At 45.2% G+C, this 14,167-nt stretch overlaps 1 protein-coding gene across 2 annotated transcripts in view; it reads right to left on the reverse strand.

Moving 5' to 3' along the window:
* Positions 1–14,167, reverse strand: part of TRAPPC9 (trafficking protein particle complex subunit 9) — a 544,285-nt gene that overhangs the window by 520,461 nt on the left and 9,657 nt on the right. The window contains exons 3-4 of one of the 2 annotated variants that reach the window (XM_077749978.1): positions 12,216–12,344; positions 3,506–3,532 (exon numbers count right to left, since the gene is read on the reverse strand). In XM_077749978.1, coding sequence (XP_077606104.1) covers positions 3,506–3,532; positions 12,216–12,344 — 156 coding nt within the window. The remainder of the gene's footprint in view (positions 1–3,505; positions 3,533–12,215; positions 12,345–14,167) is intronic. The other variant, XM_077749979.1, reaches the window with a different exon arrangement.

Consider the following 14,167-nt stretch of genomic DNA (forward strand, 5'->3'; position numbering starts at 1 on the left):
TTTTCTTATGTAGGATTTTGACGGCTTCTAAACCGTCAAAAACTTTTTTTTTAGTTTTTTAGGTCCAAAACTCCATTTTTGAGTTTATTTTTGTATGTGGTGTAACAAAGTGGTCCAGGTTCATTCTTCAGCATGTCGCTGTCCAGTTTTCCAGGCACCATTTGAGGAGAAGCTTGGTTCCTAAAATAAACACCAGACCAAGCACCAAGCACTGTCACACTCTTCCTTCTGGCCTTCCAGATACTTGAAGGAAAAGCAGGTAGAAAAAAAATCTGAAGGTTTGCTTTGAATAGGATATCCATTTAAATTTCAAAAAAAAAATGGAAGTGATGCAATTTTGTCATGACTTCATGTGGATGGGTTTTCTAGGGAGCTGAATGATTCTATAGCCCCAGAGAGAATGTTCGCTGTTCAGAAAAGTTTAGAGACGAAGAAGAATCATACTACATTGCTCCTAGGAGTTATGAAGTGATTCCCTCCCAACACATTTGCCAGGGTTTAAGTAGAAAAAAAGAAATTGTTGCAGAGGACAAATTTTTCTCCACCCTTCAAAGGTTCTTCTGGATGGTCTAAGAATTAAATTGACATAAAACAAAAATATTTTTAAGGTTTATTTATTTTTGAGAAAGAGAGCATGAGCAAGGGAGGGACAGGGAGAGAGGAGGGGACAGAGAATCCAAAGCAGGCTCTGCGCTGACAGCAGCAAGCCTGATGTGGGGCTCGAACTCACAAACCATGAGATCATGACCTGAGTTGAAGTTGGACGCTCAACTGACTGAGCCGCCCAAGTTCCCCTGATATGAGACAAATCAACAGAAAATCAAATTTAATTTCATACATTCAGGAACCCCACGTTCATGAGGTACAAAGACAGAAAGGCAAAATGACGAACCCATGACATCCTGAGCTAAGGAATGGGACAGGCCTGGGCTGTAACAGGGAGGGGCACAATTCCCAGGGCAGTAAGAAGAAAAGCACATGTGTGGTAATTTGATATATGCCCTGCCATACAGATGGGTCATTTCTTTCCTTTTTTTTTTTTTAATCTTTAGTTAGTTAACATGCAGTGCAATATTGGCTTCAGGAGTAGAATTCAGTGACTCATCACTTACATACAACACCCAGTGCCCATCACAACAAGTGCCCTCCTTAATGCCCATCACCCATCTAGCCCATCCCCCACCCACCTCCCTCCATCAATCCCTAGTTTGTTCTCTATTATTGAGAATCTCTTGTGGTTTGTTTCCCTCTCTTCGCTTCTCCCTGCTTCCCATATGTTCATCTGTTTCGTTTCTTAAATCCCACATATGACTGAAATCCTATGGTATTTGTCTTTCTCTGCTGGACTTATTTTGCTTAGCACAATACATTCTAGCTCCATCCAGGTCATTGCAAATGGCAAGATTTCACTCTTTTTGATGGCTGCATACTATTCCACTGTAAATATATGTACTTCATCTTCTTCACCCAGTCATCAGTCAGTGGCATTGTGCTCTCTCCATAGTTTGGCTATTGTTAATAATGCTGCTACAAACACTGGGGTGCATGTATCCCATCGAATCTGTATTTTTGTCTCCCTTGGGTAAATATCTAATAGTGCAATTGCTGTTTTGTAGGGTAGTTCTATTTGTAGTTTTTGAGAAAGCTCCATCCTGTTCTCCTGTGTGGCTGCACCAGTTGCACTCCATATGGGTTATGTACATGAAATTTATCACTGGTAATAACTCTTATCCTGGGAAAGATACCAAACTGAGATTCTTCTAGGTAGCTAAGGGAGGAACAAAAGTTTCTCTTGATCCCAGAGAGTTCCACTTGCCTTCAATTCAAAATAGTCCACATGCCAAAGAGGCAAGTTTCGGGAGACTTGCTCTGACTCCCCTCAGGACTAAGGCCTGAAAGACCAGACCTCAGAGAGAAAGAGGCTGCGGTCAGTCTTGGCAGCAATGCCCCGTGAGCAGAGGCCAGAGGCCACAAGGGCAGGACCTGGAAGGCAGGGGGAGAGCAGGGCCGCATCGTGCTGCTTGCCCTCCCCTGGGAACAAAGATCAAGTCCACGTTTTCTATTTGGGACCCGCTGCTGAAGATGCCCTCGGACCCCAGTGAGGGTTTCTGTGTCCTTCCCTGCCAGCTTCACCCTCTACAGCAGGGCCCCCACACGTCCCCCATGACAAAACCCGCAGGCCCCCCTTCTACCCCCATCACTCTCAGCTCAATTTCGTCTCCATTCAACCTTATTTTGAAAAGCTTCAGAAATAAAAAAAAAAAAAGATGAATTCTTTTATATAAACAAAGGACTGGTTTGCTGACAACTCAAAGCTACTTCTATTTGGTGTAAGCACCTACTCCTGCAAGTCATGGGTGACACACTAAAACTCAGCACTTCCATCAGGCATAAATAGCCAGATTGGATTCAACAACTTCTACTGATCAAATACCAGTGCGCCCAACTTCGATGTAAATGTGCAGATTCCCGNGCCCCCCCCCAAATTATTTCCTCATCACAACCCAGGTCTAATGAAAACCAAGCCAGTTGTTTTCCTTTCTCTACACCTTCCACAAACCCTGCCAGGAAACTAGCACAACTGTATATCAATTATATCTCAATAACCTAAGAGGAAGGAAGGAAGGAAGGAAGGGAGGGAGGAAGGAAGGAAGGAAGGGAGGGAGGAAAAGAAAAGAGGGAGAGAGGGAGAGAAGGGAGAGAAGAGAGGGAGGGGAAAAAGAAAAAGAAAGGAAGAAAGAAACTATCATGAAACCTCTTCTAGAGGAAGAATTCAACACAGATGTTACAGCAAAAATCTGCAAACCTGAAGCAATTTCATATCTGAATGGAGACACACTATGAGATTAAAATAAATGCACTGGTCACAAAACCAGTTTATTTATACCACAAAACCATTTATTAGCATGACTGTCTGATTTCCACTCCTCAAAGGAAGAAATTTTTTCATTTCTTTTTATTTATCTTTTGTCATTGATTCTAATTAATCCAGAAAATAATAGAGCTCATTATGAAATAATTAGGCAGGGCAATAAAAGAGATTTTGCTGCATTAATTACAGAAGTTAAGAAAGAAAATCCCACCTCTGTAAAACACAAAATTTCTTTCTCTGTTAAGAACATATATACAAAATGAAGTAAAGAATTCAAATTCATGTTGAGAGAGCAAAAACCACAAAATCAAAGCAAAGTCATTACCATGAATAAGTTCACAATTAACTGGACAGGCATGCTCAGTGCATTCAAAGAGTTTTAAATCATCACAAATCATTCACTTAACCATGCCAGATGAAGAATTCCCTCTTCAACAGACAACACAAATTGACAGGGTGCCCCATCAAGCAAGACCACACAATAATCAAGTATTTAACAGTTCTGATTTAAAGTTACTTAAATCAGAATATCCCAAAGATCATAATCCAGTAATTTTAACCATTCACTCACACCACCATGAAACAAGCACTTAAAAAAAGAACCAAAAGAAACTAAGCACATAGATCATGTACCTGGATCAATGAGAACTTCTTGTGCCCCTGGAAGAAAGAACAGAGTATGGTCTTTTATTTGGAAGACAAAACTATTTTTAAAGACAACTACTAATCACATTGCACGATTCACATTGCCTTGAAAACTCTAAGGCACTTCTATCTGATCAGAAGAGCAATTCTGAGTAACTACTATGTCACAAGTTCGGTGCCTTTTTGCTGTGGAAGGAAAGGAAGAAAAGCTGCCATCACCTGCACCCTGCACAAACCGGAAAGTGCCTCCTCCTGCCCTCCCACCTTCCAAGTGCGTGCTCCCCCATGTGCCTAAACCAAGGAGGAGAATTTCTTATTCCCACAAATAAGCCAAATGACAAAGGAACAGTAATTTTTTTTGTGCAAATATATGCCCACAGCTTGGAATGTAGGGGAAAGTTATTGGAAGGTTATACGGAACTTAGCTCTACCCTCCTGAAATCTCACGCTCACTCACTGAAGTACTGGACACTTCACAAGCTAAGGATTTCCAACTTCTAGAAGGTGCAATATAAAACCGTTAACTTCATTATTGTCAAGAAGTGTTTGAAAGCCTTGATCATCTGCTAAACTGCCCGGATATCAATGAGATCCAATTAGCCTTCTAATTGGAGAATGGAATTTCCCATGATGGCAAAACACCCTCGAAGAAGCACTGATTCTAAGAGTTGTATTTACCATCAGCTACGATCATTTGTAAAGATGCTAACAAGTTCAAAAAGGTATTGCCCCAGTAGAAGCTAGTCTTACTGAAACAGCATATTTATTCAATTGTTTATATACAGACTAGGTCCCACAATCCTATTTAAGAGCTATTATGTGTCCTACAATCTCTATCGTTAAATGAAGAACAAAAAAAAAAAATCACTGCAATCTAAAAGCCATGACTATAACAAAGTTAAAAAAAATAAAAATAAACAGGTGTTTTCTATCGAATGCCAACCATACACCAAGTACATGCCTGACAACATGTGTGTGGCTGTGTGATTCTCACGGCCACCCCACGCATTAGACAGGGACGATTAACCCCACACTGCTGATGAGGAAACCGTAGCTCGGAGGAGCCAGGGGTGCCCCACCGTCACACTCCCAAAGACCCTTCCCTGTGATAGGAAAGATCTACCCTAAGGGGACAGTCAGCTGTGTGGAACCCTGGGGACTTTGGGCTTCCAGAGAACCCTAGAAACTTCTCATTCATTGGAAAACCTGGTCAAGTATATTACACTGTGCCATATCTGTTAAACAGGGAAGGAGACTGAAACTTTTTTCTGCCTAAGCTCAGAGTCATTATCACAATCATCAATTACTTGACCTCTTGACACATGTAGTGATGAACAGGGCCCCATACTAAGTGCACTGCGACTGCAGAGCTTTTAAAGTTACCTTCGTCGATGCAGCAAAGTCTTTGTCTCATGTCTCACACAGGCAGCGGACTATCACTTCTCACCAGTGTGGATGGACCGCCTAAAACAACCCTTGTCTGCCTTTTAAATTCCCTTCATCTAATCCCATGTGAGTCTGTAAGCCACATGGCCCAGATAGTTTCTTCAAACAGCAAAGAAAAAGCTCAGCCACAAAAAAAAAAAAAAAAAAAAAAATAGACAGTTCTTTACCAAATGGACTTTAACACCTAATTGGACTTCCTGGGAGCCTTTCCTTGTATTAGCTCACTTCTAGCCACTTACTAGTGTCCTGACTGGGAACAGCAGCCTGAGTACTTTGCTATCTGTTATCTGGCCTATTCGGAAGGGTGGGGGCCAGGGGAATAACGGGTGCTGTCTGAGGATCTCACACAGTGAGAGAGAGAAGGGCTGTCCTGCAACCAGGTCCACAGGTACAAGTACCTTGATGGGCTCTGAAATTTGATTATCAGCATCATGAGGCTCCAATGGACTGATTGCACATTAACGAAACTCATAAGAGACTAATGTGAAGAAGAGTGGAGGTTGAACTTATTCATGTAATAGGAGACAAAAAAAATTAACAATCAGACCAAACAGCACAGTGCACATGTCACAGGGGAGCACACCTGGCCTCAACGGCCCGATCACAGGCAGAAGGTTAGGTGGTGAGCGTGGGCAGAAGCGCAGGAGGGGGCAGAATTTTCCCAGATTCACTGGGATTAAATATCTATGAGGGGGACAGACTTGCTGCCTGGACGAACAGTCAAGGCTGGCCATGGTGACTCCCACGGACACCACGGTCAACACCGTGTGACTCTCCCTCTGCCAGTCTTTCTAACCTGGCTGAGCCCTGACTGATGCCAGGCACACACGTAGACCCGCAGACGGGCTGGCATCCCCGAAACACCTGTAACCAGTCTCTGGGAGCTGGGCCACGCTGCCGGGTCCCTGCTCTGATGCCAGCTCTGTGAGCTTGGTCAGGTTGCTCACCCTCTCTGTGCCTCAATATCCACATCTGTAAAATGGGGGCATAAATCAAGCCTACCCTGTTGGGTTGCTGTGAAGATTATGGGATTACATTATGGAAGCCCTGAGAAACAGTGTCGCACATTTCCAGCGCTCAACGAATGGTAACTACTGAGGTGATTTCATACATCTCTCTTCTAATCATCTTCCAGGGTGCCTCGTTTTCCCACTTACAAGCTCATGGGGAGCACCCTTCTGCTCCACCCCGTGACCTGTGGAAAGTGGGGGGAGGGGCCATCTCTGGTCTCCAGGAGGAGGGCTCTGCCCACAACACTCCTGACCACACGCCCCTGCCCGTCGTCCTCACATGCATGCTGTGACTTCTGGGAAGTCTGGGGGGCCAGCTGGGCATGTGAACCCCTCTTCTTCCCTGGGGTGTCCTGAAGACTAGGGCAGAGCCTCTCAGGCCTAGAGTCCCCTGGGCAAGTCAATCCAGTTCCGGATACAGTAGGAACAGGCTCAGTTTCCTGCACCCCTAAAGCTCATGGAGAATGGGCTTCATCAGTAATAAAGGGGACATCTGTCTCCACCTGCCTACTCCTCCATCTCATCCCCCAGGTGGCTGGCGGAGAAAAAAGAGTGCAATTATCGGACTCCTTAAGCCCCAACATATGCTAATTAACAAACGGTTCTGTGACTTCAGGTGGGCTGTGACCACATAACAGCCCCATCTCTGATGCTGCTGCTACATTACGACCAGAGGAACTACCGACCCTCCTCAAATAGTTCACTCATTTCCTAACTGCATCTTTCTTCAGAAAACCATCATTTCATATTTTAATCCCTTAGTAATTGCCAAAGACTATAAGATAATGGCTTTATGCAACATAACAGCTGAAGTTCACAAGCTCTTTTATGAGATAACCACTATGCTAAACGTTTTACATAATTTCTCTCTCATCCTCACAATTCTCCAAAGCAGACATTAGCATCCTCGTTTTCCAGACGAGGAGAAAACTCAGAGAATGGACTCCAGTCACATGGCCAAGTGGCAGCCTGTGCCCTGACACCCAGGATAAAACACGAGGTACGGTCCCCAAAACCACATCACCTCCCACGGATTACCCCTTGGGGATTCAGAGTTCCTCAGCTTTACGGCACTCCAGACACTGCTTCTACCTCTTTTATGAAATCATGGCTGACTGGTTTCTAACACTGGAAGAAAAGTCCAATTTCACCATTGTTCATACAGCACATCTGAAGTTTTCACGCTGAGATGACAGAATAAAAATAAGATATAAGTGGAACACCTAGACAGAATGGATACTGTACTATTCTGAAACATGAAACAAAAAAATCAAATTAAAGGACCATTGGTTAAATCTTCTTTTACAAACAGGAAAATTAAGACTAAGACTTTTCAAAGGTGCAACAGCGCCACCTACGGCCATAGAGAGGCTTTCTACGCTGCTGGAAAAGGTGCAAGAGAAATTGCCTGCATGGTAAGAGAAAAGATCAACAAGGTTTTTTAAAATAGGGTGCTCAAAAACCTTAACCACAGGCATAGCTAGCACGTGTGAAATCTGGCTTCAGGGAAGCGAGTCATACTCAGCATGCGATCTGAAATCTTCAACACTTCGGAATATAAACGAGACACAGGCTCACGGACACTGGTCTTAAAGGGAAGGAGTCTTGGGCATCTGGTCCAGCCTCTTCGTTTTGCAGACAGGGAGGCTGAGGCCCAGGGAATGTGTCCTTCCAGCCATCAGGGGCAAAGCTTACTCTCCCTAGACCTGGCATCTTGGACTTACCAAAACCCAGCAGATCTATACTAACTCTGTCTTCATAAAAGGCACATCGGTATTTTTCTAGCAGTAGGTAGGTACTCTAAGTGTCTTGCAAATTACTTCCCAAAGAGCTGGTAACTATAAGTCATACAACTTTGGTGAAATACAAAAATGTTTTTATTTACATAGTAAATGACATGAGTTCCTCCTTTTATTCCATTTTAAAAAAGTGATGTCAAATCAACATTTGGACTTGTTTTAACCTATTAAGAGTATGGGAAAAAAATCAAAATTGTCTTCACTTACAAAACGGATAAGCTTATTCCCTGAAAACAGCTCGATAGCAAGTTTTCTTTTTTTTTTTTAATAGTTTATTGTCAAATTAGTTTCCACATAACACTCAGTGCTCATCCCCACAAGTGTCCTCCTCCATGCCCATCCCCCCCTCCCCCCACATCCATCAGTCCTCAGTTTTTGTCAGCATTCAAGAGTCTCTCATGGTTTGCTTCTCTCCCTTTCCCCCACCATTTCCGCCCTTCTTCTCCCCCTTGTTCCTCCGTCAAGTTCCTCCTAATCCTCCTATACGTGCAAACATATGATATTTGTCCTTCTCTGCCTGACTTATTTCGCTCAGCATAACACCCTCAAGGTCCATCCATGTTGCTACACATGGCCAGATTTCATTGTTTCTCATTGCCATGTAGTATTCCATGGTATAGATAAACCACATCTTCTTGATCCATTCATCTGTTGATGGACACTTAGGCTCTTTCCATGTTTTAGCTATTGTGGAGAGTGCTACGATAGCAAGTTTTCTAAGCATTCTGACTTGTAACGTAAAGGTTTTAGTGGATGATTACGTGGCAACATGAATTCTAAGTTGTAAAAATATACATTCTGTACAAATAATCTTTAAGTTCTCCAGCTTAAGGCAATTTAGCTATTCCCTATCTCCCCAGAACGACTCTGGCATCCTCAAAGCCTCATACCGCACTAAAACAACGTAATCAGGTCCCTATCACTTTCAATCAGACTCATATTATCATATACATACACGTATGGAACATGCATCAGAAACAAACCACCCTCTTCAGTATTCAGGTTGATACTTGGAAATAAACTACGCTGTTGTGACAGCAAATGCTTACTGAGCACCTCTTAGGTGCTTTGTAGACAAGGTAGCTAACTCTCACAATCACAAATAACATCACTCAAATGTCACAAGTGAGGAAATCTACTTAGGCCATAAGAAGCAAGGCTGCCAGCTCCCGAGTCCCGCAGAATCTGCATGCTCACCAACAGAAACCGAAGAGGCCAGGTTTTTACTTTCTCTCAACATTCACTAACTTCATCTTTTCTTCCATGCAAATGGCTACAGAAAACCAATTCAGTCTTCTTAAGTTTGTCTCCCAACAAGCATCACCAGATAAAAGCAAGGGCTAAGCCATTAGCAATGACAGCTGGATTTTCAAAGCCCACTTCTCTCTTGCACTGTAATCATTTTAAATGTTGTATTGTTTAGTGCTTACAGAGTTAAAACTAAAGTGTTAACTTTTTACATTGTTGGCGGAGTCTAAATCAATTGTAAAACTATGTCATTACAGGGGCGCCTGGGTGGCTCAGTCAGTTAAGCGCCCAACTTTGACTTAGGTCATGATCTCACACTTTGTGAGTTTGAGCCCCGCGTCCGGCTCTGTGCTGATGGCTCAGATGCTGGAGCCTGCTTCGGAGTCTGTGTCTCCCTCTCTCTCTGCCCCTCCCCTACTTGTGCTTGGTCTCTCTCTGTCTCTCAAAAATAAATAAATGTTAAAAAAAAATTTTTTTTTAAATATATGGCATTTCAATCTATGTTCCTCTGTCTCATGGCCTCACTGATCTCTTTTCTTTTAAGCCCTCATCGGGCTGAGATCACTAAAATGTGGCACTGATTAACTCACCGATGCTCAGGAAACCAGTCAATAGGCGGCTGGTCAGAGGAGCGACTCAGAACACAAGCTGCACAGTCAGACCAACCTGAGCCCCAGCCCCAAGTCCACCCTCGCCGGCCGCACGAGCAGGGGCTGGGGCACACGGCTCTTTCTGCCTCAATCCCTCACCTGCAGAAAGGAGATACTGATACGTGCCCTCCAACGCCCGCTGGGAGGCAGGACATAAGGGCAGCACTGAGCACAGCCCCTGGCCTACGCAGGTGCTGAGGAATCCGCAGCTATTTTGATAATGACCATGACGGTGATGGTTAACACAGGAAAACGGACCAAAGAGTAGACGTAACCACGAAGAAGAAACACGTACAAGTCAATAGAATAGCATTTCTTTTAACATTGACTGAAGAATGTCCTATTGCTTTTTTTAATAAACCAAGTTTTGTCCATTAATTATAGACTTACAGGTTCACATGCAAGTCTCCAGAAAAAAAGAATTTGTGGCTTCTAACTTTTGAATATTAAGAAAGTTAAAAAAAAAAGAAAAAAGGGAGGGGAGGGAGAATGAAAGCAAAAGAGGCAGGGACTACGGAAGTCTTTTGTAGTAACTCAACGTTAGGAGAGAAACCATTTCCTCTTCTCCGAGGACGCCTGCCGGAGAACCATGGAGCCTGGATCTGAGATGTCTAGGGTATCCTAACCGCACTGGTAATTCACATCACCAAGTCCTAAAACCACCTAGTCCTCACCCTAACACTATCGATGACATTGCCGCTGATGGTTATCCAGTGCCGGCTAGGACAGGTGCATCTCGGGCACCTTCACAGACACCTTAGGAGGGAAGTTCTGTCACTACCTTCCCCGTTCTAGAAAGAGAGAAACCGAAGCACCAGGAGATTAAATGCTCCAGGTCCCACTGATAGTAAATGACAATGCACTTCTGCTGTTGAAGGGACAGATGCAAATGCAGGGGCGAGTGTTAAATAACCAGCTTGTCTGGTCTCCACCTCAGCTAGCAGAGCCACCCACCCCTGACCAAGAGGAGCGTGCTGGGACAATCCGGAGCCAGTCTTCAGGATAAAACGGCACACCTGTCAACGACACCAAGCGCAACAGCACGCCCGAACCCTATTCCGCGTGAAGGGAGGTGAAGTCCTCAGCTGCTCCGTCTGCCCTCCCCCAGGCTTCACCGCACAGCCTTCCCAGCGGTGTCTCCAATGGCCAGAGTGCCCGAGCGGTCTACACATCGCGAGGCTAGAGACACTTCTCCACTGCAGACAGACTGGGTACTCCAAAATNAGGGGAAAAATGAAACATTTCTCTAAAAAGGGTCTCAAGTCTTGCTAATCGCATCAGTACAACAGTCTCAACACATCAGAACTTTCCAGATCAGCAGGGAAACCACCACCCCAACAGAGGGCACCCCCAGCACGCGGGAGACTGACCGGGGAAGAAGGCGGAGCCCCACCGCAGGGCCACCAGGACCTCGGCAGGGACCACAGCCACTCGTTCAGCCTCCGGGCCGGCTTTCCCTTCCCCTCAAGCAACCCAGGGGACTGAAGTCACCTGGGATGCTGCGCTGAAGGATAAAGTATCTTCTGTTCTAGAACCATCACAGACCCACCCGAGCAAACCGCACAGCCGCAGGAAACCAGCTCCTGAAGGTCGTGTCTCGCTCTCTGCTGGTCACAGGCGAAGGCATAACTCAGGACAAAACATGTCGGAGTCACTCCCCCACCCAGGACACATTTACTACCGCAGGCTTTCTCTCTGGGGGAAAAGGCGTCGGAAAATCTGATGGATCAAAAACCACCTCTCAGTTGTGCATATGGCCTTGATCTCCGCACTGTTTGCTCTTATCTTTCGGACTTAAGAGGTATGACAAGTTCCTCCATTAAGGGTCAAAAGTGTCAAGTTCATTCAACAAACACTTGTAAGTCTGCTCCTCTAAGATTTTTTACTCCTCACTGGTGCTGACAAACATAAGCAAATCAAACTGAACTTATTAAAAGAACTTCATCAGGGGCACCTGGGTTAAGGTTAGGCGTCCCACTCTTGATTTCTGCTCAGGTCATGATCCCACATTTCATGAGATCAAGTCCCACATCGGGCTCTGCACTGGCAGTGTGGAGCCTGCTTGGGATTCTCCCTCTCTCTCTCTCTCTCTCTCTCTCTCTCTGCCCCTCTCCCACTCGTGCTCTATCTCAAAATAAATAACTAAACAAACAAACAAAAAAAAAAGAGCAAGAATGTCATCAAACTGAAAACTAAGGAACAGCCCGAGCCCTGAACTGGCTGTTAAAGTTGACATGTGGAGCTAACTTCCCTAAAAAAACAAAAATTAGGGAAAAGACCCAGACACAGAACTTTGAGGCCAGTCTGCCATGAAACTTTATTCACGTGTTCCAGAAATAAACCAATCATTGTAATCCATCAAGAGTAAGATTCCGTAAGATCAGTACTCAATAAAATCAGAAGAAAACATCTCGTCCAAGATTTGTGACTCAACAGATTTTGTATTTTACCTAAACATTGGTCAGATTTCACTCAGAGGGAAACCTCATAAACTGTCCTGCGTAGATGGGAAACGGGCCCCAGCGGGAGAAGGCACAGAGCTCACCTGGTCGGTGTCTGTTGGCTGCTTCAGCAGGAAGTGAGCCGCCATGGAGCTTGCGAGCCCCGGTCTTACCCCCAGTTCCACCAGGATAGTGATAGATGACTGACGCAGAACATAACCCTTCAAGGGCAGCTGGGTGTTAAAAAAAAAAAAAGAAAGAAAAAGTATAATCAGTAAAGTTAGTGGCCCATCATGAGCTCCACCTTTAGAGGCTAGGGATGATTTGAACACTGAACAATTCGATTATGTACAAATGCCAACTTTTCCCCAAAACCAAGATGGTACCTCGAGATCGCAGGTTTTGTTCCAAAGAGGAGCGTGCCACCCACTACCTGTCCCACACGCAGGCCGAAGCTCACAGCACAGGACAGTCGGGAGACTCAGGGTCTCACTGAGAGACCGAGCATACGCGAAACCGGCCAGCCTCCTCATCCTTGTAACCAACACTTGGGCGCCCACCATGTGGCAGGCCCCGTGCCAGACCCTGATGCCCAGGGCTGGGGAGTTACGGATGCCCTGGACCAAAAATAAGACCAGCAAACAGGCCCCCCGATACCCTGCCCCACCATATGCCCTAACGCATCGGTTTCCTTTGGAGCAAACACCTGTAAGCCTGTCTCCCCCAAGGCAGCCATGGCTACTTGGAGCTCAGCAGGCAGTTAGAGCCTACGAGCCTCAAGCTCGGCCCCAGGCCTTCTACGTTGCTCTACGGTGCTCATCTCGGTGACTGCAACGGTCCCCAAACCTTTTGGTTATAACACCCCTCCGCACTGTGAAAAATCACTAAGGATCACAAAGAATTTTTTCTGTGCGGGTTACATCGACAGATATTTACCATATTTGAAAATAAAACTAAAAAAAAAAGATTTAAATATGCACGTGTTCATTCTTTTTAAAATAACAACATCCCATTACATGTTACATATTTATGAACAATGACTATTTTCCAAAACAAAAATAGATGCTGGAAGGGTGGCACGGTTTACATTTTTACAAAATGTCTTGGAATGCCGGGAGTGTACGGCTGGGTTCTCCCATCTGCTCCTGCATTCAATGTGTGGCGATGTCGCAGGTCACGCAGCCTCCGGGAAACTGCACGGCACGTCCATGAGAGACTGGAAGAGGCAAACAGCCTACAGCACAGGCGCACCCCCTTCTTCAGGAATCTACAGACCCAGCTGGTCGCCACTTGGATCGTGAGCCCGGACCATTCTTTCTGGGTAAGTGCCCACCACAGGGGCCCTGATGTCATAGCTCATGGGGCTATGGATATTTTCCACCAACCAATCTCTAGCCTCCTTAAAGAAACTGAATTATGACATTTAAGTCCATTTTGAGAATTTCTTATATTTGTCATTCTATAGCGCATTACTAAACTTTCACTGAAGAATTTACTTCATTACTTTATTGGGACTTGTATTTACCGTAAGTAGCTGACAGGCCCCCCAACTAATCTTTCCAGTGAACCTGATTTCACTCCTTACGTGCACAACATTTATTTAACAAGCATTTATGGAACATGTACGATAAGCTGGGTCATGGACACACACAGACCACGTGTCCCACCCCACCCCGAGGAGATGGTCCCTGAGGGAGAAACACGTGTAAACACACAATTCCAGCACAAAGGGCAAGCCCCACAACAGACCGGGGGCTCCGTACAAGACTCTGCAGGCCCCCACTGCCTGGGGGGCTGAGAAAAGGCTGTCCTCTGAAGTAGGTGGTTTCCTTCTTTCTTTAGTTTTTTAAATTGAAATGTAACTCACATACCAAAAAACTCACCCACTGAAAAGTGCCCAAGTCAACAGTGGTTAGTACACTGACAGTTGTACCACGGCCACCCCCATCACCACTCTGCCCCCATCACCACTCTGCCCCCATCACCACTCTGCCCCCCATCACCACTCTGCCCCCCATCACCACTCTGCCCCCATCACCACTCTGCCCCCATCACC

Source organism: Crocuta crocuta, unplaced genomic scaffold (assembly GCF_008692635.1).
Source record: "Crocuta crocuta isolate KB4526 unplaced genomic scaffold, BGI_CrCroc_1.0 scaffold119, whole genome shotgun sequence".
NCBI lineage: Eukaryota > Metazoa > Chordata > Mammalia > Carnivora > Hyaenidae > Crocuta > Crocuta crocuta.